The following is a 25,052-nucleotide window of genomic DNA, read 5'->3' as shown; positions in this document are numbered from 1 at the left end:
TTTTTTTTTCTCACTTTCTCTTTTCTCCTTATCTTTGAATCTATGTCCCTCTCTCTCCTCTCTCACTGCTCTCTCTTTTCTTTCCTCTTCACCATTCTACATCCATCTCTTGCCTCTTTTACCTTTCGACCTCCATCAAATTGGGCTATGGGTAAGATCGGGTCCTCTCTCATTGCTCTCTGTTTTCTTTCCTTTTCACCATTCTCCCCCTCTCTCCTCTCTCACTTGATCTGCAATCCTTTTTTTTTTTTAATATTGGTTTGCAGACTACATGTAAGTGGTGGTGGTGGTGGTGGTGGTGGTGATGGATCCAGGCAGCAGTGGTTGCTGATCAGTGGTTTTGACGCTTGTTCTTCTTTGGGGTTGCTATTTTTTTTTTGTTGGTGGTTACTAGGGTGTATGTGGTGGTGGGTGATAGGTGGGTTTTGATTTTGGGTAGGTGGGTTAGGAGTGGTGGCTAGCTGGGCTTGGATGAAATAGGTGGCTGGGTTGGGAGTGGTAGACGGAGTGGTGGCTAGATCATTTTTGGGTTTGCCATCGTGGGCCTACGTTTTTCTCGCCGTAGATTTGCCACCGTGGATTTAGGTTTTGCTCGCCGTGGATCTGGGCTTGCTCACCTTGGGTTTGTTTTTTTTTTTTTTTTTTTGGTGGGTTTTGCTCACAGTCATGATCTTCCACAAACCCCATGATGGTGGGTGGATTTTGATGTGGTATAGGCAAAATGTGGGTTTTGGTGGTTGTTGATGTTTGTGGTGAATGGTGATAGTGAGTAATTTTTTGTGGTGGTGAGTTGCAGTGGTGGTGGTCATGGGGGGTTGAGTTTTGATGGTTGTGGTTTGGATTTTCAATGGTGGTGGCAGCAATTATTTTTGGGTAATTTTAGTGGTGGAAATTTTTTTTTAAGGGTAATTTTGGTGGTGACAAATTGGGGTTTATGGCTGAGTTTTGGTGATTGATAATGGTGACTGAGTTTTGGAAGAGAGGAGAGAGAACATAATTTTTTATATTATTTTAATGAGTTATATATAAAAATAAAAACTAGGATATTAAGTGAGTATATTGGGTGAGTTGTAAAATAATATAATAAAATAGATAAAGTAAATTTTGAGGTTGTAAAATAGAACTTTTTTTTGCATGCATCTCAGACGTGGGATGCCAATGCTCTACCTTACCGATGCTCTATTCAACAAACTCCTTTTAAGTTTGTTTTTAACTTTTTGCAAACCATTTATTTCTAATAGTTAGTTAAACCACTTATTTCTGTACCACTTACTCTATGTTCCATTAATTACTACTCGCCATGTTTTCAATTTAATTTCTTTATAGAATAACTGAAGTTTAAAATGAAAAACAATCATACACATGATAAGTATTGATCAGTAAAACATAGAATGATACACAAAAAATAGTATAGAAGTTTTGCATTCATAAAGTAAACCTTTAGAAGTAGTGAATACTGATATGGTGTAACTTTAAGTTTTTTTTTTTTTTTTTTAAATAAAAATAAGGTGAAAAGCACCTTTCAATCTTTACATTTTCAAGCGATTTTCATTTTAGTCCCTACATTTTATTTTTACCGCTTTTAGTCCCTATCTTGAAAAACGTTTCCCGTTTTGGTCCCTGCCGTTACATCAGAAACGGAGAAAGCTGACGTGGCAAACAGCAGGAATAAATAATACTAAATTAATGTCCACGTGGCCTAAATTAATAATAAAAAATGCCACGTCAGCATTTAAATTAAAAAATAATTTATTAATTTTAACTAAATATAAAAAATTAAAAATAGAATTAAAAACCAAAAATCACATAAATTGAGATCTAAGTGTGTCTTGAATAAGAACAATAAGAACATAAACCCAAATCTAAGAACACAAACCCAAAAATTAAAATCCAAAAATTAAAAATTTTAAAATTACCATTTTCTCAAACCCAGCAAAATCATCAAATCCTAAAGCCCCAGAGTACCAAATCAATCAAAAAATACAACATAACCAATCTAAACAAAAAATCTCAAACTCAGAAAAACCCATCAACCACCACGTTTGAAGAAAGCCACGAATTCGGGGACAAAAAACCCCATCACCCAATGTCAATTCCTTGAACCTAACCTCGAGATCTTTACCGAAGCCTTTGGATCCTTCAAAGTAGCGCCTATTAAGAATCGCCTCATAGAACACGTAAGCCTCGACGAGAAACTTGGCCTCGCTGGTCCACATGTATTGGCCAATCCGACTAGCGATCTCACCGATTTCCCAGCAGTGGAGACGATGAGCTCCGACCGATGATCTTGCTGGTACTTCCAGAGCTTTGTGTACACCTTGAAGACCTTATGGATGTACTACTGGCTCGTCACGTGACCATATGCCGAAACGTCTCGAACCCTCGCAAACTTTCGGGCCACGCCTTTCTTCTTCTTCTTCTTTCTCTTAGTAATAGCCACCGGATATGGGTTTGCTTGAGGTCGGTTTGCTAGGTTCAACTTGCTTGGGATGTGTTTTTCTGAGTTTGAGGTTTTTTTGTTTGGATTGGTTGTGTTGTATTTTTGGATTGATTTGAGACTTTGAGGTTTTAGGATTTTATGATTTTGCTGGGTTTGAGAAAATTGTGATTTTGAAATTTTTTATTTTTGGATTTTAGTTACTGGGTTTGTGTTTTTAGATCTGAGCTTATGTTTTTGTTGTTCTTGTTCAAGACACATTTAGATCTCAATTCATATGATTTTTGGTTTTTAATTCTGTTTTTAATTTTTTATATTTAGTTAAAATTAATAAATTAATTTTTTTAATTTAAATACTGACATGACATTTTTTATTATTAATTTAAACCACGTGGACATTAATTTAGTATTATTTATTCTTACTGTTTGCCATGTCAACTTTCTCCGTTTCTGATGTAATAGTACAAACCAAAATGAGAAGCGTTTTTCAAGATAAGGACTAAAAGCGATAAAAATAAAATGTAAGGACTAAAATGAGAATCATCTGAAAATGTAAGGACTAAAAGGTATTTTTCGCCTAAAAATAAATAACGTGTTTTGTTTATATAAATATAAAACATAAAGCATTACATAACACATGTAGTAACGGGAGAGAACTATGGATTTGTCTTAAGAATTTGTCTTAAGCAATTATGTATAGTATTTTTATGATATGATATTGATATTGATTGATTAGTTCAAATCACCCCAATTTTAACTTTGAGGTATACCAATTTCCACTATCTACTACTTTTATTCCAGGCAACACTGAAATTTATGATTTCACGTTACCAGATTCTACTACTACGATCAGATAATGTTTACATGCCCAACCAAATTACATGTATCAAAATCTAGGTTTGTACCACCTAACCTATGCATCTTCCTAAACTCTATCAAGAAAAGAGTAAAATATCAAATCAAAAAAAAAAGAAAAAAAGAAAAAAAAAAGAGATAAGTTGGGCCAATGTTGCCTCAATTTATGTACAAGTTGGTAACCAGGCCCCAGTAAAGTTCAGTATTGAGATTTTATGGTAAGATACAATTGTATACAACACGACAACATAATGAGTCCCAGAGCTTAGAATAAATTGCAGTCTCATTCCTTGCAGGATAATGGCGAAACTCTCCTAAAATCACCAACACCATCCGGAGAAAACCAAGGGAAGCTTCCACTGTCAAAGATACGATTATTTCTAGGATGAATGATGAGTCCTCTTACGTGAGGAACACCGATCAGCTATACAGCTTGAGTTTCTGTCAAACATTTCATCAAGTTAAACAAATAGAGATGAGTGAAATTATCGTTCAGGTTTTCAGTAATATACTTACAAATCTTCATCATGCTTTTTACTTCTTGATGATTCCTGTGTTTTCCTAGATGGTCCGGCCACCTGCCAAATGGTGGTAATGACTCAGTTTAGGACTATAGTTGAGTATATGGATGGTCCAGCCACCTGTCTGGCATTTTCCTAGATTTCTAACTATTGTGACCTCGACAGAATGAGTCAACAGGAACCTTTTTCAGGTTATTGGAACAGCACCAACCACCAATATCCAGACTGCTGACAGACAAATATAAATTTAAAGCATCATCAATCAGAATATCCAATTGATGTGCCTCAAGAAATATCTTGGTTTCAAAATCAGATGGTGGCTGGACTGATCATTAGCAAGGAATTAGCAACAGACTATCCACATGTCTACATGATATATCACATGCAACAAATGCTTCACTTCACAGATAGGGAAAATGAAAGTGTAAAAACCATAAGCACCTAATTAGAAATAAAAGACAAATAAAAAACATTGAAATGTTTTAAGATAAGCATACTGACAGGGAGGCATAACTGTTTGTTGCTTCTGCTATGGGCCTCCAGATATTCTTCATAAGACTGCAATAACAAACCAGGAAAATTCCATATATCAGTGGAGTAAAAAATGATAATAAATTTGAAGGTATCATGAGATTGTTCTCAACAGACAACAGTTGTTCCTATTTCATCTTTAATAAAATAACAGATGACAGACCATTCACAGAACAGCCATTTGAACAAAGAACTCAAACACTTGACATTTGCCAAGGATTCAACATCAAATTAGGTACAGTGTGCCAGTCTGGCTTTATGAACAGCATAGGCACAACACACAAAGATATTGAAGTATTTTGCATTAACAAGCATAAGTCTTCCTCAGTAAGAAAAGAGATAAGAACTGCAGGCAGGGAGCTCTTTATCTGCATCAACAAAGTGATTGACTTATCTTTCTAATCAGAAATAAAACCACTACGAGAGAAAGAGAGTCTTTCCTCCAAAAAGAAAAGAGCAATAAAATTTTTACATTTGTACAATAAAAATAATACATAATAAATTCAACACCTCAACCATCAAGGTTTCCAAGGACAGAACCAATAAGTTCACAACAATTGAATTCAATCCCTAAGAAAAGAGGAGAGGGAAGAGGGAAGTTGATTTAAGACTTTATAATTACCCTAGCCATAAAAAAGTTGATTTCAATTTCAATGAAAATTTCAAGCATAATATTGTTTTCGTGATGTTCATACATTTGTTAAGGAAATGTTCACTTAATAAATAGCCTTGAGTTGTTAGCTACAAAAGAAAGAAATAAAGCATTAGTGATCTCAATTAGAAGAAAGAAACTAAGATAGGACACCAATACCATTTCAAGAAAATCATCATCAGTCAGAGTACTTGTAAATGGGCTTTCTGCTGACAAACCCCAAACTTCATATCGAGAAGACATATCCACATCCACTTGTAAATTAGAGAGGTCTCCATTAATGCGAGAACATTTTGTTCCATCAACTTGTGATGATCCAGTGGTAATAGGTGGATTGTTAGGAAACATAACCCCTGTGGAACTCTGGTATCCTAAATGAAATCTATTTGCTTCAGGCTGATGTGGGTAGAGCAATGAAGGATAAAGCATAGGTGTTCTGGACCATGGCATATGCACTGGAGGCACATTATACTCTTCATTTCCTAAAGAACATGGAGAATCTACACAAGGCCTTTTGGAAGGAATATCATCCCTGTAAAAACTGGTACAGCATAACACACATAATTACCAATAAGGTTATGAATTTGGAATTTGACAAATGGGGTTTTCCTTGTTTTTTCCCCTTCTATTTATCAAAGACTAAACATATTCACCATTGAGCTTCTTAAGAGATATTACCTACTCAGCGAGTCATCCACGTCACTCTTCCCATCAAGGAGCTCACAAAGAGCTTCTCCAATATCTGGAGATAACTCCTGGAAAGAATACATGACTCAGAATCTTTTTTAAAAACCGTCTTCAAAGGTTGTAAACAACAACCCCCCCCCCCCCTCTCTAAAAAATAAAAAGAAGAAGAAACAAAAAGCAATTAATATAAAGGACACCTGGCAATCTCTGCTAATTTTGACAGGTTTGTAGTCATTCAATGGATTCCTGAGGTGAAGAGTCTTTTGAAAAGGCAAATCATTTAACTGCAGCCACTTGACCTTAAAACTGCGCCCCCAGGGATTGCTTTTTCCACTCCCTTGATTCCAAACATTGTCTCGCCTCCACCCAACAGAAGACATCATTTGGGCATACCCTTGGAAGAAACCACTCATGTTTACACTAAATATAAGAATTACTTTACCAGAGTTCTGCAAGACAAGCATGTGCTTCTCTGTAACACATAGAAATTAGAAAGTAGCACACAAAATTAAAATAGAAGGGATCTTACAAGAAAGGCCTCTTCCAGAATTGGTTCATTCATGACCTGAGTTGCCCAAATTCCTTTCTCAATCGATCGTTGGATATTATCGTGGTTCAAACTCTTAATGATGAAATATCTTGTATTATACAATTTACCCTTTTTGCTAGTGGTTGACTTTCCCAGAGGATCATGGGAGTTCCGCACTTTATCTTCCCTAGATGGATAGCCATCCTCATTCACTTTGTAACTAGAACTCTCTGACAAGAAATTTCATATTATTCCTATATCAAACATTCAGATTTCAAGATGAAATTTTGGAAGAGGAATAAGTTTTTTGGATGTCATATAAGTAGAGTGTATAATTGACTAGCATCCACTGCAAGCAGGTTCAACTCCCACAAAAGGATAGGTAGCGAAGCAGAAAATTGCCACATTTATTGAAAGATCAACATTTGCAAATGAGAGTTACTATTAAACAAAACACATAAAAAATGTACAATACACCAAGAAGTTAAATTACATATTAATTGTATATAGAGAATATAACTTGCATCATTTACTACCTGGATCATCTGAATTTCCCATGTCTTGTTTCCATTCAGTCACTGATGAATCAACTACAGAAGCATTCTCCTTTGCAGTGTCAGAAGACATATCCCTACAACTTAACATGTTACAAAGCAGGTGTATATCAATAAAGGCTGGATGGTATAGAAGTCTAACACTGATGTACAGGAAGAAGAACAAACAGTATTATCACCTACTTGAAATAATATGGACCATCAGAAATCCATAGCACTCAGTTTTGCTGAATATACAAGGACAACTACTGAGCTGGCACAACCATAGTGTGATAAGAGAAAAAATATACTCTCTGGAAACCTAAGGTTAAGGTGAAGTCCAAGAATAATTTCCCATGGTAGTTGATAGGTTACTAGAATTTTATCTTATCTTTTATTTTCTTTTTCTTTTTTGATATATAATCAAGTGTTTTATTAAAATAAGACTTCATGTACATGTATAATGAACACAAAGAAGTCAAAAGAATTACAAAGAAAGAGTATAACGTACAGAAAGGCAACAAGTCTATAAAATCAATGGAATTACTATTAGTGAAACCCACGGCCAAGATGAATCAAATAAAGACTAGTAAACATTACTATCTATTAAATCCATGAAATTTCCGTATCCTCAACATAAAACGATTTCGTTCCCTCCACAATGTCCACATTGAACTTAACAGGACTATGTTCCAAATATTCAAAGAATGCTTACCAACCCAATTTTTCCATCTAAACAACAGGTCAGTGACCTCCAATAAATACCGAAGGATCTAAAAGCAAAGCTCCACAAATCAAATGCAACAATGCAGTTTGACAATAGCTGATCCACCATCTCCCCACAACACCAACACATGCAACACCACCCTACTAGCTTATAGGCTTGCTTAATGAGATTATCATAAGTGAAGATCTTCCCCCATGCCATCGTCCAAACAAGAAGGACCCTCTGTGGGGCATCAACACACCAAATACTCTTCTAAGAGAAAAGCTCTGCATATGGACCCTTATGGTCTGTTTGGATTGAGGGGGAGTAAAGTAGAGTTGGCCCAAAATTAGCCTATTTTCAGCCAACTCTACTCTACTCCCCTCCACTCCCCCTCCCTATCCCTCAATCCAAATGGGCCCTTAAGGCATTGAAAAGGAAAAAACATTGAAATCCTCACTCCCTTTCAACCTCCAAATCATTCTATAGAATTCAATAGAATAAAAACTCAAAGAATTATCCGGTATGAAAGAAACTTTAGATAGCCTATAAGCCATTGTTCTTGGCAAGATTTCCACTAAAAAAACCACTAATAGAAAACCCCAAAGCCTTTAAATCAAATCCAAGTTCAAACCCTATGTTTCCCTAAATCTCAATACCTTTCTCTTCCTTAAATTCCTATGGACCAAGCACTAGTCAGGTGCCACAGCAAACACAATCCAATATTGGGTTCACACATAGAGGTGCTGACTTTATGAAAGAAAAGAAGCCTTAGCATATGTGGATAGAGGTGTTAAATTAAAAGATAGCAATTTTTATGGGGAGAGCAATCTACAGGTGTTTCTTGACTGGTGGAAATGAATAGTTTGGAAAGCTTTTAGATGATCTAGCTTAAATGAAGAGTCACAACTCTTTATCACAAAGGTAACTCAAGCCAAAACTCTTTTTCACAAAGGTAACTCAAGCCAAAACTCTTTTTTACAAAGGCTAACTCAAGGGGACAACAGAAATTTGGAGGGAATATTATTAACAAACTAACTATGCAGCCATTCAAACTTGGGAGGACCAATGAATTTCTATGACTCATTACTTTGTACCAACTCATTACAAGCAACAAGCTCACTTGCAATTCACAAAGTTGGTACAGGGGAGTTATTCTATTGATGAGTACACCTACAAGTTCGATAGCTTGGCTATGAGATCATGATTTCCATAGAATGAAGATGTGAGAATTTCTACATATTTCAAAGGATTCTATCCTAATATTTTTTTCAAGTTTGGCTACAAATAAACTTTATACCATGGCCAATGCAATTCAAGTTGCATACCAAATTGAAGAAGAGGCTAAAAAGAAAGCATTAGTAAGCAATATTAGAAGTGAGAGAATAATTGTGGATGCCAATTGGGAGAATACTATTGGCAAGTCTCAAGGTAATTGCATCACTCTCCCTTTGTTCCAGTACTTGTTCATCCCAATAAAGTGGTAGTTCTAATTCTAAAGTAAAACATACTTGTCATGGTTTCGGTCATATGTCTTTTCAATGTCTTTCAAAAGCAATTTCTATGAATGAAAAGGATATTCCTAAAAGAAGTAAAGAAGCCTTATTATATCAATATCTCTTCTCGTATTGTCTACAATAATGGGATCTAATCTATTACCAGCTCCTGATAACAATCAAAGAAAATAGAATGTCTCCAAATTTTGACTGACTTAAGCATTGGTAAAGCCCCAAGAGTCAACAAAAACCAAACAGTTTATAAGTGGCTCAAAATAAGTAAAGCGTCACTTTTATGATTTGAAAAAAAAAAAAAAAAAAAATTCATTAATTGCAAAAAAAAAAAAAAAAAAAATGTAAATCATCACTCATCCAAATAAAGAACTTCTCAAACCTACTTATCAAAACAGAACTTTTCAAACCTAATCCAACTTCTTAGCCATGCATTAAGACAGTTAGCATGATATGAAGCATTGTTGCAGTAACTTTTCAGTGGAAGTAATACATGGGAAAACCCCCATCTTAGCCATTTCTCACTGACCCTTCGCTCCTAATGCTATCATCTAGGAAGCAAGGACACAAGATAAGGGTATGACACAATATGTAGACAAGATAAGGGTATGACACAATACAGACACAACAATTAATAAATATATAATTTTAGATATATGTTACATTAACGTCTGGTGTAAAAAAAAATAATAAGTATCAACAGGGTAAAATGATATGAATATAAGGTGATATTATTATATGAACCATTAGACTCGAGACTTGACACGTGTTGAATTATGGTGTACTACATCTCATTTTATCAAAATCTATTGGGTTTAAATAATAATTTAATCTCAAGGCATCTTTTCTTACCTAATAATTTCAGTTCTGTAGTCCCCATTTTCATAGGCTTTTCCCTTTAATCGTTGCACAGCTTAATGTATGTATTTCTGATTTTGCATATTTTGCTTTTGGGATTGGACCTTGTCTAGACCATGCCACCATATTCGAAATTAAAATCATTTTTCATTGATCCGTCAGATACGTCTGGGACATGTATGCATGCAAATGTCAGACACAAACACGCCAAAGAAGTTTGAAGTGTCCGTGCTTCCTAGGTTATCATCCATTTACTTGAAAAAACCTTCAGTAACTGCCTAAGGTCTCAAACTTTCTAAACTTATCATTTATGTGACAATGCTACAATATACTGTTTCTTCCACACCCACTCTCTTACAGAGCACTAATTCACTTCAACAAACTTGTTTCTTAAAACTCCACAAAATTTTCACATTCATACAGTGATAATAAGGCTATTACTTGAAGATCAGATTTCCCACCAATTACCAAATATAGCACTGAGTTTCACTATGACAATGTTTGTTTTTCTTTATAATGAGCAAAAAAAAAATCCTTTAATCAACTTCAAGCAAACACTCAATTACTCACTAATTAAGTTTCATCAAATACGAAAAAGCATATTATAAAAATCCACACTGAAACTAGTTGAATCATTCTCAGTCAACTCAAAAGATAATACTCATAACAGTGAATTATCAACCAAAAACAAAAGTCACAATAAATAATTAAACCAATTAATTTCTTTCCGTACATTTTCGGTTCGACCAAACAGAACTCGTAGCAAAAATTGTACAAGCATTTTTTACAAGTAACTAAACACTGCAAGAAGATTCGAAGTAAAAGCATACCTGTGTAGAGCGAGAAAGAGTGAGTGAGCGAGTGAGAGAGAGAGTAAAAGTAGTTCACGACGACGATAAGGTAAAGCTTTTTTCTGCAATTTCGGAGCCCTAGTTTATTTTGTTCTATCTCTTACACTCACTCTCGCTCTCTGTGTTTTTCTTCTTTTTTTTTCTTTTTTTTTTCTTTTTTTTCTTTTTAAAATTTGTTTGGGAGATGAGCAATGCTAGCGCCACTACAAATGTTTGATGGTGATGGACAGGACGGACTTGGTTGAGTTTCACTATACGTGTCTGATTCTAGGGAAAGATTCTTGGATTTTAAAATTGAATACAAATCAAAACCAAACCAAAAACAAAGTGAGTTTCAATTTTTCTTTTAATAAATAAATTCAATCAGTTCCGACTTCTGAACTTGGAAGGATATCTAAAGTCATAAAAAAGTAAGTACATGCTCAAAATCTATAATATTATTTTTAAATATTACTTTGTGAATGGTGCAGTTAAAAAAAAATTTTAAGTATTTTTAATTCTATACTTTATTAAATGTTTGTTTTTTATTTATATTAAAAAAATTGTTTTTATCTCTAAATTATTAAAAATATTTTACTTTCCATTCTTAAATTTTACCAAAAGTTTGTCTTTCGTTTTCAAACTATTGAAAAAGTTATTTTGTATTCCCCACTTTTGTTTCTAATGTTTAAACTATTAAAATTGTTTACAAAGTTGAAGAATGAAAAAAAAAAAACAAATTTAAGTTAAGAGATGAAAAACAAATTTTTTGTAAAGTTTAGGGACCAAAATAAATTTTTTTTATCTTTTTCTTTTATTTTAAACAAGTTTCCTATAAATTTATAATGGTCTCATGTATAGTGCTAAAATCTAACCTTTGGTGCGATGGTGTGACTTGGCCCTGGTACTTTATGCTTTAAGGGATTAGGCTTGGTTCACTACAGTTAAATAGGGCTGATTTCGAACCAAGTAGTGCACAAAACGCAGATCCTACAACACATAAATACTAAATAAATACTAACATACAACAAGCATATACGTATTGAACAGTAAGGAACAGTAAAAAAGTTTACCAAAAAAAAAAGGAACAGTAAAAAATGAAATAACAAGGAAAAAAAGAAAAAGAAGGTAAAGTAAAAAACGTTAGGGATCCTTAGGATAATATGGAATGTTTCATTATTTCCTTAATTTTGTAATACATTATGCTCATTAGAACATGTTACAAGGTCCAAATAAGTACAAAAATCACAGACTTAAATGACTCTTCAGGCCTCTAAGACTTGCAAAATTTGAATCCAAGTGTATTCTTTAGTGACAGTTTTGAGAATCTCGGATGGTATTTTTCCTCTCTTTTCTCTTTTTTTTTTTTTAAATTCTAACAGAATTTGGTCAAGGATTTTACTCTAATTCCACTCTTGCTAAATACCTTTCACTATTGACTACTTCCCCTTTTATAATGTCATCCTAGGGTTTCTGGGGTACCATTGATTCCCTCTATTTGCTCCTTAAGGTACCAGAACCAATGTTGTGTCAGCAAAATTAGTGGTTGGTCCCTTTCTCATTCTTTATTACTTCCTTCTTTTGAGGTTCCTTCTTCAAAAAACCCTAGCTGACTTTCCCATTCTGGAGGGTCCTAGAGGGCTGACCTTTGGTCTTTCTTTTTCCAAGGCTTCAAGATTCCATCTTTTGGCTACCTTTCCCTTTGTCATTTTCCCAAGTGAGTTGATTCCTTCCTTCCAGGCTAAAAGATCCCTAGTCACCATCCTTCATAGTTCATCTTCCTGGGTTCCCCGATGGACCAGACCCTTACTCATGAGTTGTTGGTCCCCAAATCTTTTGAGCCCTTCTTTGCATCATTGGGTGGCTGATAAAGACATATCTGTGCTTGTTCTTCGTGTTTCTGGGCATGCCTCCTTAAACTGCCTTAGTCCCAACCTAGCTTTGCTGCACATCCCGAGGATCTCAGGCTCTTGAGAATCCCCAAGTATCCTAGTCCAATTTTCTCCCTGGGCTCCCCAGCGATTTTCTTGATCTTTGAGGGCCGGGCTGGACTTTTTCCTTTCTTTGTTTCAAAAGGTCCAAAGCTTGCTCATCCATGGATTTGGGTCCCTCTTTATGGACCCTTAATGGGTTTAGGCCTCCCATTTTTTATTGAAAGCCCAAATGGTTTTTTTTCTAGATTTCAATCATTTGTGTTGTTTTGGGCCTTGGTACAACATTGTGATTTTTTTAATCTCAACACCTTTTTTTAATCATGGTTAGAAATCTACCCCAACCTATACCCTAGGGTCTTGAACCACAAACACCCCCTCCCTCTTTCTAAGTACCTAGGGAGGTGCCATCAAGCTAAAAATGTCTACAAATTTAAAAGTAAGGCTATAAATGAACCAAACTATTAATAAACAGCTCAAACTTAGCTCAATAAAAATTCGTTCATGTTTGTTTGTTTATAAACGAGGCAAGCTTGAGCCTTAGAGGCTAATTTAATATTATTTAATAGGGATAATTATAGTAAACCTACCTGTGGTATGGCTCATTTTCACTTTGCCTACCCGTGGTTTAAAACTTTACACTTTGCCCACCTGAGGTTACTTCCGTTAGCCTTCCGTAACCCATCTTTCCGTTTGCCGTTAAAAAAACACATTTTTAGACAAAAACAAATATAACAAGAATAAAAAAGTTAGGGTTTTTCATTGCTCATGAACTTCAATGAGAACAAATTGGAGGAACAAACAAAAAACCTAGATTCAATCCAAAAGAAAAAAAAATTCAAACCCAGATTAATTGAAATTCCCCTAAACATTCCCCAACTCATAACAAACACAACCCCAACTACAAAAAAATCAATCCAAACCAAACAAATCAACCCATAAAAATCAACCAAAGAATTAACCCAAACCAAGTAATCAACCCACAAATTTGGATATGCAAGAACGACCACAAAAATCGACCAAAGAATCAACCCACAAATTCTGATTTGCGAACATGTCGAAGCACGTCCACCCACCGTGCACCAGCAACTACCGCACCCACTTGGGAAACCATCACACCCACTTGGGAAACCACCACACCTACTGCAAAAATCAACCCAAAAATAATCACAAACCCAGTAACCATCTCACAAATCAAACTAAACCCATCACCCACCGACAAAGCAAACAAATATCAACACAAACCCACAAAAATCAACCTTCAGACACCCAGATTTGCCACTACCAAGTCAAACATCCACTACCACTAGATCGTGACCAAAACTTAGTACCACCACCACCTATTGATGTTGATCAGTGTGTATGGGAGAGAGAGAGACATAGTCAGGTGAGAATAGAGAGTGATTCAGCGAGGAGAGGAAAAAAAGAAGGGAGAATAAAAAACAAATTTATTAGTAGTAGCGAGCAATATGTCTCGATCTGGGGATAGTCCAAGTATCCCAGGTTGGCAGCATCGAAGATATCAAACAGAGCTTGGATTCTGAGATCCCTCTCGTCCTTGGTCTCCTACAATGCCAGAAGCACGTGATCCAATGGAAATGGGTCCACCTTTCTTCTTCTTGCTCTTGTTGTTAGGGTTGGAGTTGGGATTTAGATTAGGGCGCCATTGGTTTTGGTTTTGGTTTGGAGTGTCAGTTCTTGTGGGTCTGTGTTTGTGTTGCTAGGTGTGGTGGGTCTAGGTTTTGAAGAGGGGTTTGCTTGGTTTTGGTTTGAGATTTGAGAGAGAACTAAGGTGAAGTCGTGTATGATTTTTGTGAATGACTAAAAGTGTCTGAAAGGATTTTTGTAAAATTAGAGTAGAGAACTTTCAAGTGTAGGATTTTTGTAAATGTTTTTTTGGATTTGTGCGAATATGAAAATTTTATTTGGATTGATTGGCTCAAGACTGTTCATATCAAGAGGAAGTGTGTTCTTGAACCCAAGCTACAAAATCTCCCTTTTTGATCTTGTTTGTTTGAGTTTTTTCTGTTATTTTTTGTTTTTAGAGGAGAGAGACATAAAAGTGAAGATAAAATACATTTTTACCCCTGATTTTAACAGAGGTGAAGTAACGGATGGGTAATGGATTGAAGTTCAGGTGGGCAAAGTGTAAAGTTTTAAACCACGGGTAAACAAAGTGAAAATGGGCCATACCACAGGTGGGTTTACTGTAATTATCCCTATTTAATAAATAAGTTGAACCTAGTAAAAAAAATTGTTTATGAACAAACTCGTGAACAATAGGGCTCTAGAAATTCAAGCTACGCTTAAGCTGGTATATGGACTTTGTAATAAGATTGATATGAGATTGAAATATAAACTAATATCTTACTAAAGTTTTAACTAATTAGGAGTTAGGACCACGTATCTAAATCAGATGGGCTTAATAATATGCTCAACATGGGTTTAGTAATGTACTTGTATTGTATCTCAAACTCAAAAATTTGATATTAAACTTGAGTTTGAGCATAAGCTTGACTTGATTAATGAATCAAGTGAAGCTAAGCTAAGTTTAAGTTTAAGTTTTTGGCCTGATTAACCAGTTCAAGATTAAACATAATTTATAAGTTTGGTTCAAACTCAAGTCAAATTTGAATATTTTATATTTGTTCTAATAATTGACAAAATTTGCAATCCTAATTAAAAGAAACCCTTTAATTGGTAAACGAATTTAACTCAACTGCCACCCACAGGTACTACACATTCACACGGTCAAACTCAAAAAAAAAAAAAAGGGTTGAAACTTGAAACACACAATAGGGAGAGAAGTTTAGAGGCTGTTTGGATTGTCAATTTTGGTAACTCAATTCTCAGTTTTCATAACTCATAACTCAAAAATTGTGGGACCCATAGCAAAAAGGTTGTTTGACAAATGATAACTCTGTTTTCATAACTCATAAGTCAATGACATTTTTGTAATTAAACACACATAAGGGACCCACAAACAGTACTCAGCTGCAATTTTTGACCTTTGACTTTTTTTTTTCCTTTCTTCTCTAGGTTGGCTGTTCGATCTGGGTTTCTTCTTCTTCTTTTTTTTTTTTTTTTTTTTTTAACTGGTTCGGACTTTTTTTTTTTTTTCTCCTGGGTTGGCTGTTCGGTTTGGGTTTCTTTTCTTTCTTTTTTTTTCTTTTTTTTTTCATTGGTTCGGTTTGTTCTGTTCTTTTTTTTTTTTTTTTTTTTTTCACTAGGTTCGGTGAGTTTGGGTACTGAAGAAAAAAAAAGTTGCACCAGTGACAGGTATGGGACTCACAAATAGTGTGAAAAATATTGAGTGATGGAAAGTAAGTAATGGTGCCAAATAGCCTTGGTATTTAGAGTGATGAGTGATGAGTGATGAGTGATGAGTGATGAGTGATGAGTAACGGAAATTGAGTGACCAAAAAATGGTGGCCAAACAGCCTCTTAGTTCTTTTATCTGGAAAAAAAAGGGTAAGAAGTTCTCTCCCTATTCCTTTCTCTCTCTCTCTTCTCTCTTTCTTTCTTTTTTTCTTTTTTCTTTTTTCTTCTTTTTTTTTTTTTTTTTTTTTTTTGAGAGGAAAGAAAGGTATTTCTTCAAAGAAACAGAGCAAAGCTGGAACATTATGGTCGGTTTGGGATCTGCTTATTTTGTTGAAACTAAATTTTTTTTGCTGAAAGTACTATAGATAAAGGTAAAAGTTAGCTGAAATAGTACAATGTAATCTATGAATTATACCAAAGAGTGCAATGAGACCCTTAAATAGTAGCAAAAATAAATTAAATAGTAAAATAAATAAGTTGGCAAAAATAATTTTTGCCAAATGCACACTACTATTTGGGATCCGTTTATTTTACTGAAATTAAAAACATTTTGCTGAAAGTACTGTAAATAAAGATAAAAGTTAGCTGAAATAATATAGTGAGACTACTAAAAGTGCAATGAAGCCCATAAATAGTAGTAAAAATAAGATAAATAGTAAAATAAGCTAGTTTTTTAATTTTTGCCTATCACACACTATGTGTATGTTTGGATAGTGCTGAAAAGCACCTTTCAGCTGTGTCTCATGTTTTCTAGTGGGTCCCTTGCACTGTTCACGGGATCCGCAAGTACTTTTTTCAGCAAAAACAACTTAAAAACTGAGTTTCACGACACTATTCACACATTTAAAAATTATTTTATTACAATATTTTCAGTTTTCAGTAATAAGCAGTATCTAAACAGACTCTACATACGATAAGAAGATCAATCATTCTAGAATTCTTGCCAAATACATTCAGGGAGCCATCTTTCATACCAATTCAGCAAAAATGCATAGCGTACTAAAATATGTGCCACTAAAATATGGCATAATAAAAACTTCCTACTTTGTATTATTAAATAAATAAAAAAATGGAACGGACAAACCCTTTTAAATCAATTCTAACTTTTATCTCTTATCAAATTTTTTTTTTTTTTTTCTAACTTTTATGATTTTATCCATAAAAAAATCATTTAATAAACTTCTTACTTTTTTTTTTTTTTTGGGGGCATTAATAAACTTCCCAACCTCATTTTCTCTGAACCATCCATGTTCCATCAATGGCTAGCGAAGACAACGAAGTCGAAGACCACCGTCCTCTCGTCCTTATACACAGCCTCTCTTCATTCAAACTTCCACTACAAGACCGCTTGATCACCCACTTCCGCCTTTTCGACTCGCTGGCCTCGCCCGAGGCCTCCTCCGTACGCGCTCTCATCTGCGTCGGCCCCACGCCCGTCACCGCCGACACCCTCGACCACCTCCCTTCTCTGCGACTTGTCGTTGGCTCCAGCGCCGGCCTTGACCACGTCGACCTCGCCGAGTGCCACCGTCGTGGCATTGCCGTCACCAATTCCGGCGACGCCTACTCTGAGAACGTGGCCGATTACGCCGTCGCGCTTTTGCTCGATGTTCTGCGCCGAGTTTCCTCTGCTGACCGATTTGTTCGCTCTGGTTTGTGGCCTCAAATGGGAGAGTACCCACTTGGCCGTAAGGTTAGTTTTTATTTATTTATTTTTATATGGGTTTTGTCATTTTTTAGCACATCTGGATTGGTGGCTTTTTTTGGTTAAAAACGACAAGTATAGTGAATGACACAAAAATACATGTTCATAGTTGCTGAGCTAGCATCTGGAGATTGGTGTAATATAGTGAATGTTAAGGTTTTGTCTCACAGTGTGGAACTTTTGTATAACATACAACTGAGATACGAAATACAGATCTAGATAAATTATGGTTGATTAGCTGGGATTTTCAGTGTGATGAGCTAGGAAAGATTGAAAAAGAGAAGCAAGGGTATATAATTCAAAGCTACTAACCTTGTAAATATATTCATTTAGCTTGAAAGAGCATAACTAGTATCTGTGTTTTGGGAATTGAATTTATTGTCATAGAAATGAAATTGTTATGAATCTGGGAACAGAGCTGGTAAGAAACATTCAGGGCCTTGATCAAGTGCTAGTGATGTAGTAGCCGTACTACTAACCTTGTAAACATTAGAATAGTGTTGCTACAAATCTGGTTGTATTCACTAGTTATACTTGCATCTTGATTAAACTTAAACATTATATTATCCAATCGGTTCTTATATGAATTGGTTATGACTACAGTTAGGGGGGAAACGAATTGGTATTGTGGGGCTGGGAAGTATTGGCTCTGAAGTTGCAAAAAGGCTTGTGGCATTTGGCTGCACAGTTGCATACAACTCGAGGAACAAGAAGCCATCTGTACTATATCCTTACTATGCCAATGTCCATGACCTTGCTGTTAACAGTGATTTTCTTATTGTTTGCTGTGCGCTGACGAATGAAACTCACCATATAATCAACAAAGATGTTTTGACAGCATTGGGAAGGGAAGGGGTTATAATTAATGTTGGTCGCGGTGCTCTTGTAGATGAGAAAGAATTGGTGCAATTTTTGGTCCAAGGGGAGATTGGTGGTGCAGGTCTTGATGTGTTTGAGAACGAGCCTAATGTCCCAAAAGAGCTTTTTGCCCTGGACAATGTTGTGTTGTCTCCACATCTTGCTGTTTTAACTCCAGAATCCTTCGAAGCCTTGAACGAGGTGATTATAGCAAACTTGAAGGCTTTCTTTTCAAATAAGCCTTTATTGTCGCCTTTCCAGCAGGAATGAAGTAGTAATATGCACGCAGGGTTGTATAATTGGAAGGTTTCCATTTGTATGATTGGTGTATTTTTTTTCAAATAAGCCTTTGTTGTGGCCTTTCCCGCATGAATGAAGTAATAATATTCACATATGGGTGTATGATTGGAAGGTTTCCATCTATATAAGATTATTAGATTAAAGACTCTTTAGAGGTCAAATTCAACAGCATGGTGAATATTAATGTATATAAATCCTTATACGGCAAAGAAATTGAAGTTGAACTTGGAGCTTTTTAGTTTTGTTTTTGTAAAATTTAGAATGTAGATTGTAAGCCCTGTTTGGATAGTATTTTGCTCTTAACGTCTGGTGTTTTTGCTCTTAAAAGAGTGATCAGTGTTGCAGAAATTATTATTTTTTATTATTTTTAGTTTTTAGTTTTCAGCAAATTAAGCGGTATTTAAACGCACACTACATGTTCAGAGAAATGTATTCTTTTGTGGTTTCATGAATTGTCAAATACGTGTCTCTAACAATAGTCTAAAGAAAAAGAGAGGAGGGATTTTGATTCTTAAATATGTGATTTTTTTAATGTTTTATTGTGTTTTTTAACGGTAATACAGACATGGGTTACAACTAAATAATAGAGTTATGCTTAAGTGGTAAAAAGTGAACGTTTTTCAAAGCATTGATGGCAATGAAATCAGCCCTAACCATAAGTAAGTGATTTGTAATTATTTCTATAAAAAATTGTAATTATTTTTATAAAAAATAGTTTCACGAACTTTGTATTGTTAAAAATTATATATCACTTTTACTACAAAATTGACTATTTATATTATTAATAACTTACAAATAAAAATTTAATACTCTATAAATTTATATAAATTTAATTTTTACTCTCTCTCTCTCTCTCTCTCTATATATATATATATATATATAAATTGAACTTTTTTTTTTTTGCTAGGTATAAATGGAACCTCTTATTCATGAGCTGTTCGCTAACAAAATATTTTGTTTGAATTCATATTGTTTAATGGTGGAGTTAAAACCTATGTTATGCCTGACTTTGGTTAAGTTGGTTTTTATTTTATTTTTAATTCATATTTCAAGGAAGGCTTGATTTGTTAAATAAACCATCATAAACAAATTTAGTGATATTTATAATCCGTTTTCTCCATTTGATGGATAACTCTAAACTATAAAGCTTGCCCACCACTAATAAAATACAATCGTTAAAACCACTGCAAATTAAAAGATTCCAGTTGACCCCCCCAAAGCGGCAAAGCCTTGCATCAATCAATGGCTACCAAAGAAGAACAGCCGCAAGTCTTGGAAAACAAAGAAGAACCAAAGGAGGATGGTGAGCTACCCTTAGTTGTTGTGCTTCGTCCCAAAAACTTCAACCTTCCCCTCGAAGACCGCTTACAGAGTCATTTCCACCTACTTGACCCAAATGACTCGCCTGATGAGTCGACCGAGTCCTTCCTGTCTCACCATGCCCACTCGGCTCGTGCCTTACTCTGCGTGGGCTTGACCCCTCTCACTGCTGACACCCTTGGTCTCCTCCCTAGCCTGGAACTCGTGGTTGGGTCCAGCGCTGGTGTTGAACACATTGACCTTCACGAGTGTCGCCGCCGTGGAATCAGGGTCACCGGTGCTAGTGCTGCCTTCTCTGAGGACGCTGCTGACTATGCCGTGGCACTGTTGATTGATGTTCTGCGTCGAATATCGGCTGTTGACCGTTTTGTTCGAGGCAGGTTATGGCCTGTGAAAGGAGAACATCCACTCGGTTTCAAGGTTTGTTTTTGAATTTGTTGTTTCTCAAATAAACAAATAAAAAAGTTTTTACCATTTAAATTCTTCCTATATATTTTTATTAAGTATGAATTTTGGAATTTTAGAGGGTATGTTTTTATCATATCCTCCATATTCATATTTGTAAAGTTAAAAAAAAAAAAAAAATAGTAGTTATGTTATTAATCAAATGTTTAAATATTAAGTTTTTGCAGTATAGAATTATACATAAAAAAAAGTTAATTAATTGAATAGTAAATAATATTTAATTTGAACGAAATTTGATATTTGTGTTAAAAATATAAACAAAATGTATTAGGTTTTCAAAATTCATATCCAAATATCCAATAAAAAGACATTGGAGGAGTTTGAAGGGTTTGAGAGTTATGTTTAAGACTAGCTTTAGTGGTGGTGCTAGAAGCTTTTTTTCAAGGGGGTTATTAAGAAACTTAAATTTTATAAAATCTAATAAAAAAAATTCAGACAAAAAAAAAAAAAGGAAGGAAAATACATAGTCTTACAATTTCCTTATATAAATTTACTTATTTTGAAATTGTTGCATAATAGTTCCATTATCAAAATGCTACAAATTACATATCTTTCAAAAAATTTCTTGGACTTTTTTTATTTTATTTTTAAGGATCTAATATATTATTCAAGGGACTAAAGTTTGGCTTTAAACTTAGCTGTAGCCTAAAACTACAACTTTCACTAAACAAATTAATTCAGTTATATATTTTGAAAATCTAATCGTTGAATTGCATGTTTTTAAAACACATGTCAAATTTCATATTAATCAGATGTTATTTACTACTCAATTTATAAACTTATTTTTTATATATAATTTTAGACTACAACAATTTAAAATTTTAAAATTTAATTGATAACATAACTATTGATCTTTGATTTTATTAAAATTTTGCAAGTATGGAAGATGAGGTTGTAAGAAGAAAATATAATACATTGGTGAATTTGTCAAAATTCACATCTAATAAAAAAATATATAGAGAAGAATCATTACTGAAAGTATTATAGATAAAAGTAAAAGTTAGTTGAAATAGTATAATGGGACCCATGAATAGTAACAAAAATAAACTGAATAATGAAATAATTTTAATTTTTAATTATGCACACTACAATGTTTTAGAGGTCGCACTATTTAATATTGATGGATGGAAAATGGACTAATTTGGGGAACATGTCTTCCATTTCAAGTGAATAGTGAAGATTTTATGATACATGATACACTTTAAATTTATAATATCTATTTTTTATATATATATATAATATCCAAATTTTAGAATTGTAAATCTAATGATTAGAATCATAAAATGAATCTATTTTAAATGGAGAGGATGTGACTAAGTGTAACTCCCTTTAGAACTTCAAAATTCATTAGGAGGATTTAAAGAAGTTATGGATGTACTTGCCCAAAAAAACAATGTATAAAGAAAGTTATGGATGAGTGGCCATTGCTTTGTGGATTAGGATTTTGAATAGCTGCAGATCTGGTTGTTAATTGAATCTTCCATATGTGGAGAACATTGTTCCAATTAACAATATCAAGGTTGGAGCCTTGGAGCTGCTCCTATGCTGCACTTTTTTGTTGTTGTTGAACACATACCTTTTCTATAATTGTTTTGGTTAGATCACTTGTGCATCTTTTTGAAGAATTTTGTGTAATTAAATTCTCTTCAACATCACTATGGTTTCAGTTAGGAGGAAAGCGAGTTGGGATTGTGGGGCTGGGAAATATTGGTTCCCAAATTGCCAAAAGGCTCGTGGCCTTTGGCTGCAGCATTGCCTACAACTCAAGGAAGAAAAAGCCATCCGTTCCATTCCCTTACTATGCAAATGTCTGGGACCTTGCGGCTAATAGTGATGTCCTAATTGTTTGTTGTGCGCTCACAGAGGACACTCACCACATAATCAACAGGGATGTCATGACAGCACTGGGAAAGGAAGGAGTGATAATTAACATTGGACGTGGACCTCTTGTCGATGAGAAGGAACTGGTGCAGTTTTTGGTGCGAGGTGAGATTGGTGGTGCAGGTCTTGATGTGTTTGAGAATGAACCTGATGTGCCGAAAGAGCTATTCAAATTAGACAATGTTGTGTTGTCTCCGCATTGTGCTGTTGTGACCCTAGAATCCTTTGAAGCATTGCAGGATCTGGTGATGGCCAACCTTAAGGCATTCTTTTCAAATAAACCTTTGGTGTCACTTGTTCAAAGTGAATAAGAAGACTATCAAATCATTTCCACTTTTTGTGCAATGGTTTTGACACAAACGTCTTGTATTTTCAGTTTCAAGTGATCATTTTTTTAGCTTCAAGTTCTTGAATCATAACAAACACAAAGTTGCTGAAAACTTTGTGCATTTCCTGTATTGGCATTGCCTTCTTTTGTAGGCTGCTTTTAGTGCTATTTTGATTTCAAGTGACTTCCCTTGAGCTGGAAATAAATGGCTCATAAAGACTAGATGGGAAAATAGGAAGTTGGGTTCCTCAGACATGTATAACTGTAAATGTTCTCCAGCCATTTACATAAAATCACTCGGTATGTTTTCCAAATTCTGTTTTAACCCTAACGTGTTCTAAATGTTCTTGAGACCAAGGGTGGAGCGAGAGGGTTCGAGTGCATGTGTGTAAGAAAATTTATTCTGATAGGACCTCAAATTCTTAATAATATAATTATTTATTTTCCTTCAAAAAAATTTATATAATAAACAATAAAATTTTGCAAATAATTAATAACATAAATTTATGTAAATTATCTTTGTTGTCTATCTAGCTATTACTCTTTTTTTCCCCCAATTATAAGAGGTATTTTGAATTTGGAAAAAAATCGGAAAAAAAAACTTATTCAATCAAAAAATTATTAACACATAAATAAAATATAACAAATATGTTATTTTTTGAGGGTGTTATTACATTAAACTTTCACTTAATATACATTTGAATGACTTTATATATTTCATATTGATCTCAAATACTATATTTGAGTGTGTGCATGTATATGAAAATTTTGCTCTGCCATTGCTTAAACCAATTGAAAAATCTTGATTTAGACCCCCAAGAGCATCTCCAATGGCTTCTTTAAAGCCAATTTTAAAGAGAAAACACCTCAAAAACCCACTCCAACAGCTTCTCCCTTTCCATTTTTTAGATTAGAATTGTTATAGTGCTTCTCTACAAGTAGAGAACACTGTAGCATTTACTGTTTACACTTCAAATGTTTTTTTCTATTATAATAATCAGTTATTGAATAAAAAAATGTTGGAAGATGTGTAGTTGTTAAAAAAAGAATAAATAATGAATGAAGAATGAATGAAGAAATAATATTCAAATGAGATGGAGAAAATGATAGAGAATCTGTTGGAAAGTGTATTTGAAAAAGTAAGTATGTAAAAACTAAATATTACTGTTTATTGTCCAAATAATACAAAAATTTAAATAAGCTGTTGAAGATGCTCTAAGGGGCATGTGTCCATTTAGACCCTTTTATCAATAATGATACCAGGTTTATTTGATAAGACTCATAATTTTTTTTTTTTTTTTTAAGAAACAAACACACACAAGGGAAAGGGAAAATAGTTTTAGCATAATGACATACCACAACTCCACTCAAAAGTCATGGTAACTTTTAAGCAAGGGTGAGGCAAATTATACTACACAACACACTTTCTTAAGCAATGTGGGACAATTACTCATTCCTTTTTTTTAGAAACAAACACACACACATAAGGGAGAGAGAAAGAGGTTTTAATACAAAAGCACACCACAAGAAACAATTACCTTGTGTTCCATTGAATTGATAGTGGTCATGATGTTGATCTGTGAATCATTGTGCTCTACTTGATTTCAAGGTTTTCAAACCCGGACCGGACCGTACGGTCCGACCGGAAAAACCTCGAACCGTTCATTTTTGCGGTTCTTTTAGCATCAAGAATCGTTCTATGAGCAAAAAACAGGGACCCGTGCTAACCGCGGTCGGACCTCACGGTTCTGAGAACCGTGATCAGACCGGTTCTCACGGTTCTCTACTTCCCATTGAATTTGAACCCAAAAAAAAAAAAAAAACACAGAAAAGGAGAAAAGGAAGAAGATGACGATGAAGAAAGGGTGGTGCCATGAAGCAACCCATTGAATCTGAACCAAAAATTAAAAAAAACACAAAAAAGGAGAAAAGGAAAGACAACGACGAAACAGGAGTGGCGCCATGAAGCAACTGCTTCTTCTTCTTCTGCTTCTCCTTTCTTTTTTTTCTTCATATTCTGCTTCTTTTTTCTTTTTTTTCTTCTTCTTCTCTATCCGTCTCCCTCTCTCTCTTCTTTGCTGAAACCTTGTTAAGTATGTGGTCTGATTTCTCACTTTCCCTTGTATTTGTTATGACTTGACTACACTGACACGGACCTAGTATTGGAAATATTGAAAACTTCCTAAGCTCTCCACGTGTCTACAGTACATGGACACTTGCTGCCTAGCCTTGGAAATAATGAAAGCTTTTAAATTTTGAAGTTCACGGACACTTGCTGCCCAGCTTCATTGGATTC

The 25,052-nt window shown here is 34.6% G+C and overlaps 3 protein-coding genes across 5 annotated transcripts; 2 read left to right on the top strand and 1 right to left on the bottom strand.

Annotated features, from left to right (window-relative positions):
* Positions 1-3,113: 3,113 nt before the first annotated feature.
* LOC115971519 (YTH domain-containing protein 1) lies at positions 3,114-10,829 on the bottom strand. Of its 3 annotated transcripts, none has more exons than XM_031091486.1 (9): positions 10,648-10,827; positions 6,749-6,849; positions 6,213-6,442; positions 5,881-6,132; positions 5,675-5,751; positions 5,156-5,537; positions 4,315-4,371; positions 3,809-3,870; positions 3,114-3,733 (listed from the first exon to the last, which is right to left on the bottom strand). In XM_031091486.1, exons 2-9 carry the CDS (start codon positions 6,837-6,839, stop codon positions 3,673-3,675), a joined length of 1,212 nt encoding a protein of 403 aa, XP_030947346.1. In that variant the 5' UTR covers positions 6,840-6,849; positions 10,648-10,827; the 3' UTR covers positions 3,114-3,672. The 3 variants fall into 3 exon arrangements, with proteins under 3 accessions (XP_030947346.1, XP_030947347.1, XP_030947348.1); XM_031091487.1 differs by having other exon boundaries at positions 6,749-6,843; XM_031091488.1 differs by lacking the exon at positions 3,809-3,870 and having other exon boundaries at positions 10,648-10,829.
* Positions 10,830-17,094: 6,265 nt separating this feature from the next.
* LOC115972570 (glyoxylate/hydroxypyruvate reductase HPR3-like) lies at positions 17,095-19,053 on the top strand. Its single transcript, XM_031092896.1, has 2 exons — positions 17,095-17,592; positions 18,208-19,053. Exons 1-2 carry the CDS (start codon positions 17,158-17,160, stop codon positions 18,730-18,732), a joined length of 960 nt encoding a protein of 319 aa, XP_030948756.1. The 5' UTR covers positions 17,095-17,157; the 3' UTR covers positions 18,733-19,053.
* An 835-nt stretch (positions 19,054-19,888) lies between these two features.
* Positions 19,889-23,072, top strand: LOC115969912 (glyoxylate/hydroxypyruvate reductase HPR3-like). The gene is made up of 2 exons (XM_031089552.1): positions 19,889-20,502; positions 22,215-23,072. The coding sequence occupies exons 1-2, from the start codon at positions 20,005-20,007 to the stop codon at positions 22,737-22,739; spliced, it is 1,023 nt and encodes a 340-aa protein (XP_030945412.1). The 5' UTR covers positions 19,889-20,004; the 3' UTR covers positions 22,740-23,072.
* Positions 23,073-25,052: the final 1,980 nt, after the last annotated feature.

This window comes from Quercus lobata, chromosome 12 (assembly GCF_001633185.2).
Source record: "Quercus lobata isolate SW786 chromosome 12, ValleyOak3.0 Primary Assembly, whole genome shotgun sequence".
Lineage (NCBI taxonomy): Eukaryota > Viridiplantae > Streptophyta > Magnoliopsida > Fagales > Fagaceae > Quercus > Quercus lobata.
This window is presented reverse-complemented; position numbering and strand designations above follow the sequence as displayed.

Excerpts from the sequence above, each read along its gene's own strand:
- LOC115971519 (XM_031091486.1), bottom strand. The coding sequence starts at position 6,839 with ATGTCTTCTGACACTGCAAAGGAGAATGCTTCTGTAGTTGATTCATCA. Across the intron at positions 6,443-6,748 it reads GGGAAATTCAGATGATCCAG|AGAGTTCTAGTTACAAAGTG; the intron begins GTAGTAAATGAT and ends ATTTCTTGTCAG. Across the intron at positions 5,752-5,880 it reads AAATTAGCAGAGATTGCCAG|GAGTTATCTCCAGATATTGG; the intron begins GTGTCCTTTATA and ends TATTCTTTCCAG.
- LOC115969912 (XM_031089552.1), top strand. The coding sequence starts at position 20,005 with ATGGCTACCAAAGAAGAACAGCCGCAAGTCTTGGAAAACAAAGAAGAA. Across the intron at positions 20,503-22,214 it reads AACATCCACTCGGTTTCAAG|TTAGGAGGAAAGCGAGTTGG; the intron begins GTTTGTTTTTGA and ends CTATGGTTTCAG.
- LOC115972570 (XM_031092896.1), top strand. The coding sequence starts at position 17,158 with ATGGCTAGCGAAGACAACGAAGTCGAAGACCACCGTCCTCTCGTCCTT. Across the intron at positions 17,593-18,207 it reads AGTACCCACTTGGCCGTAAG|TTAGGGGGGAAACGAATTGG; the intron begins GTTAGTTTTTAT and ends TTATGACTACAG.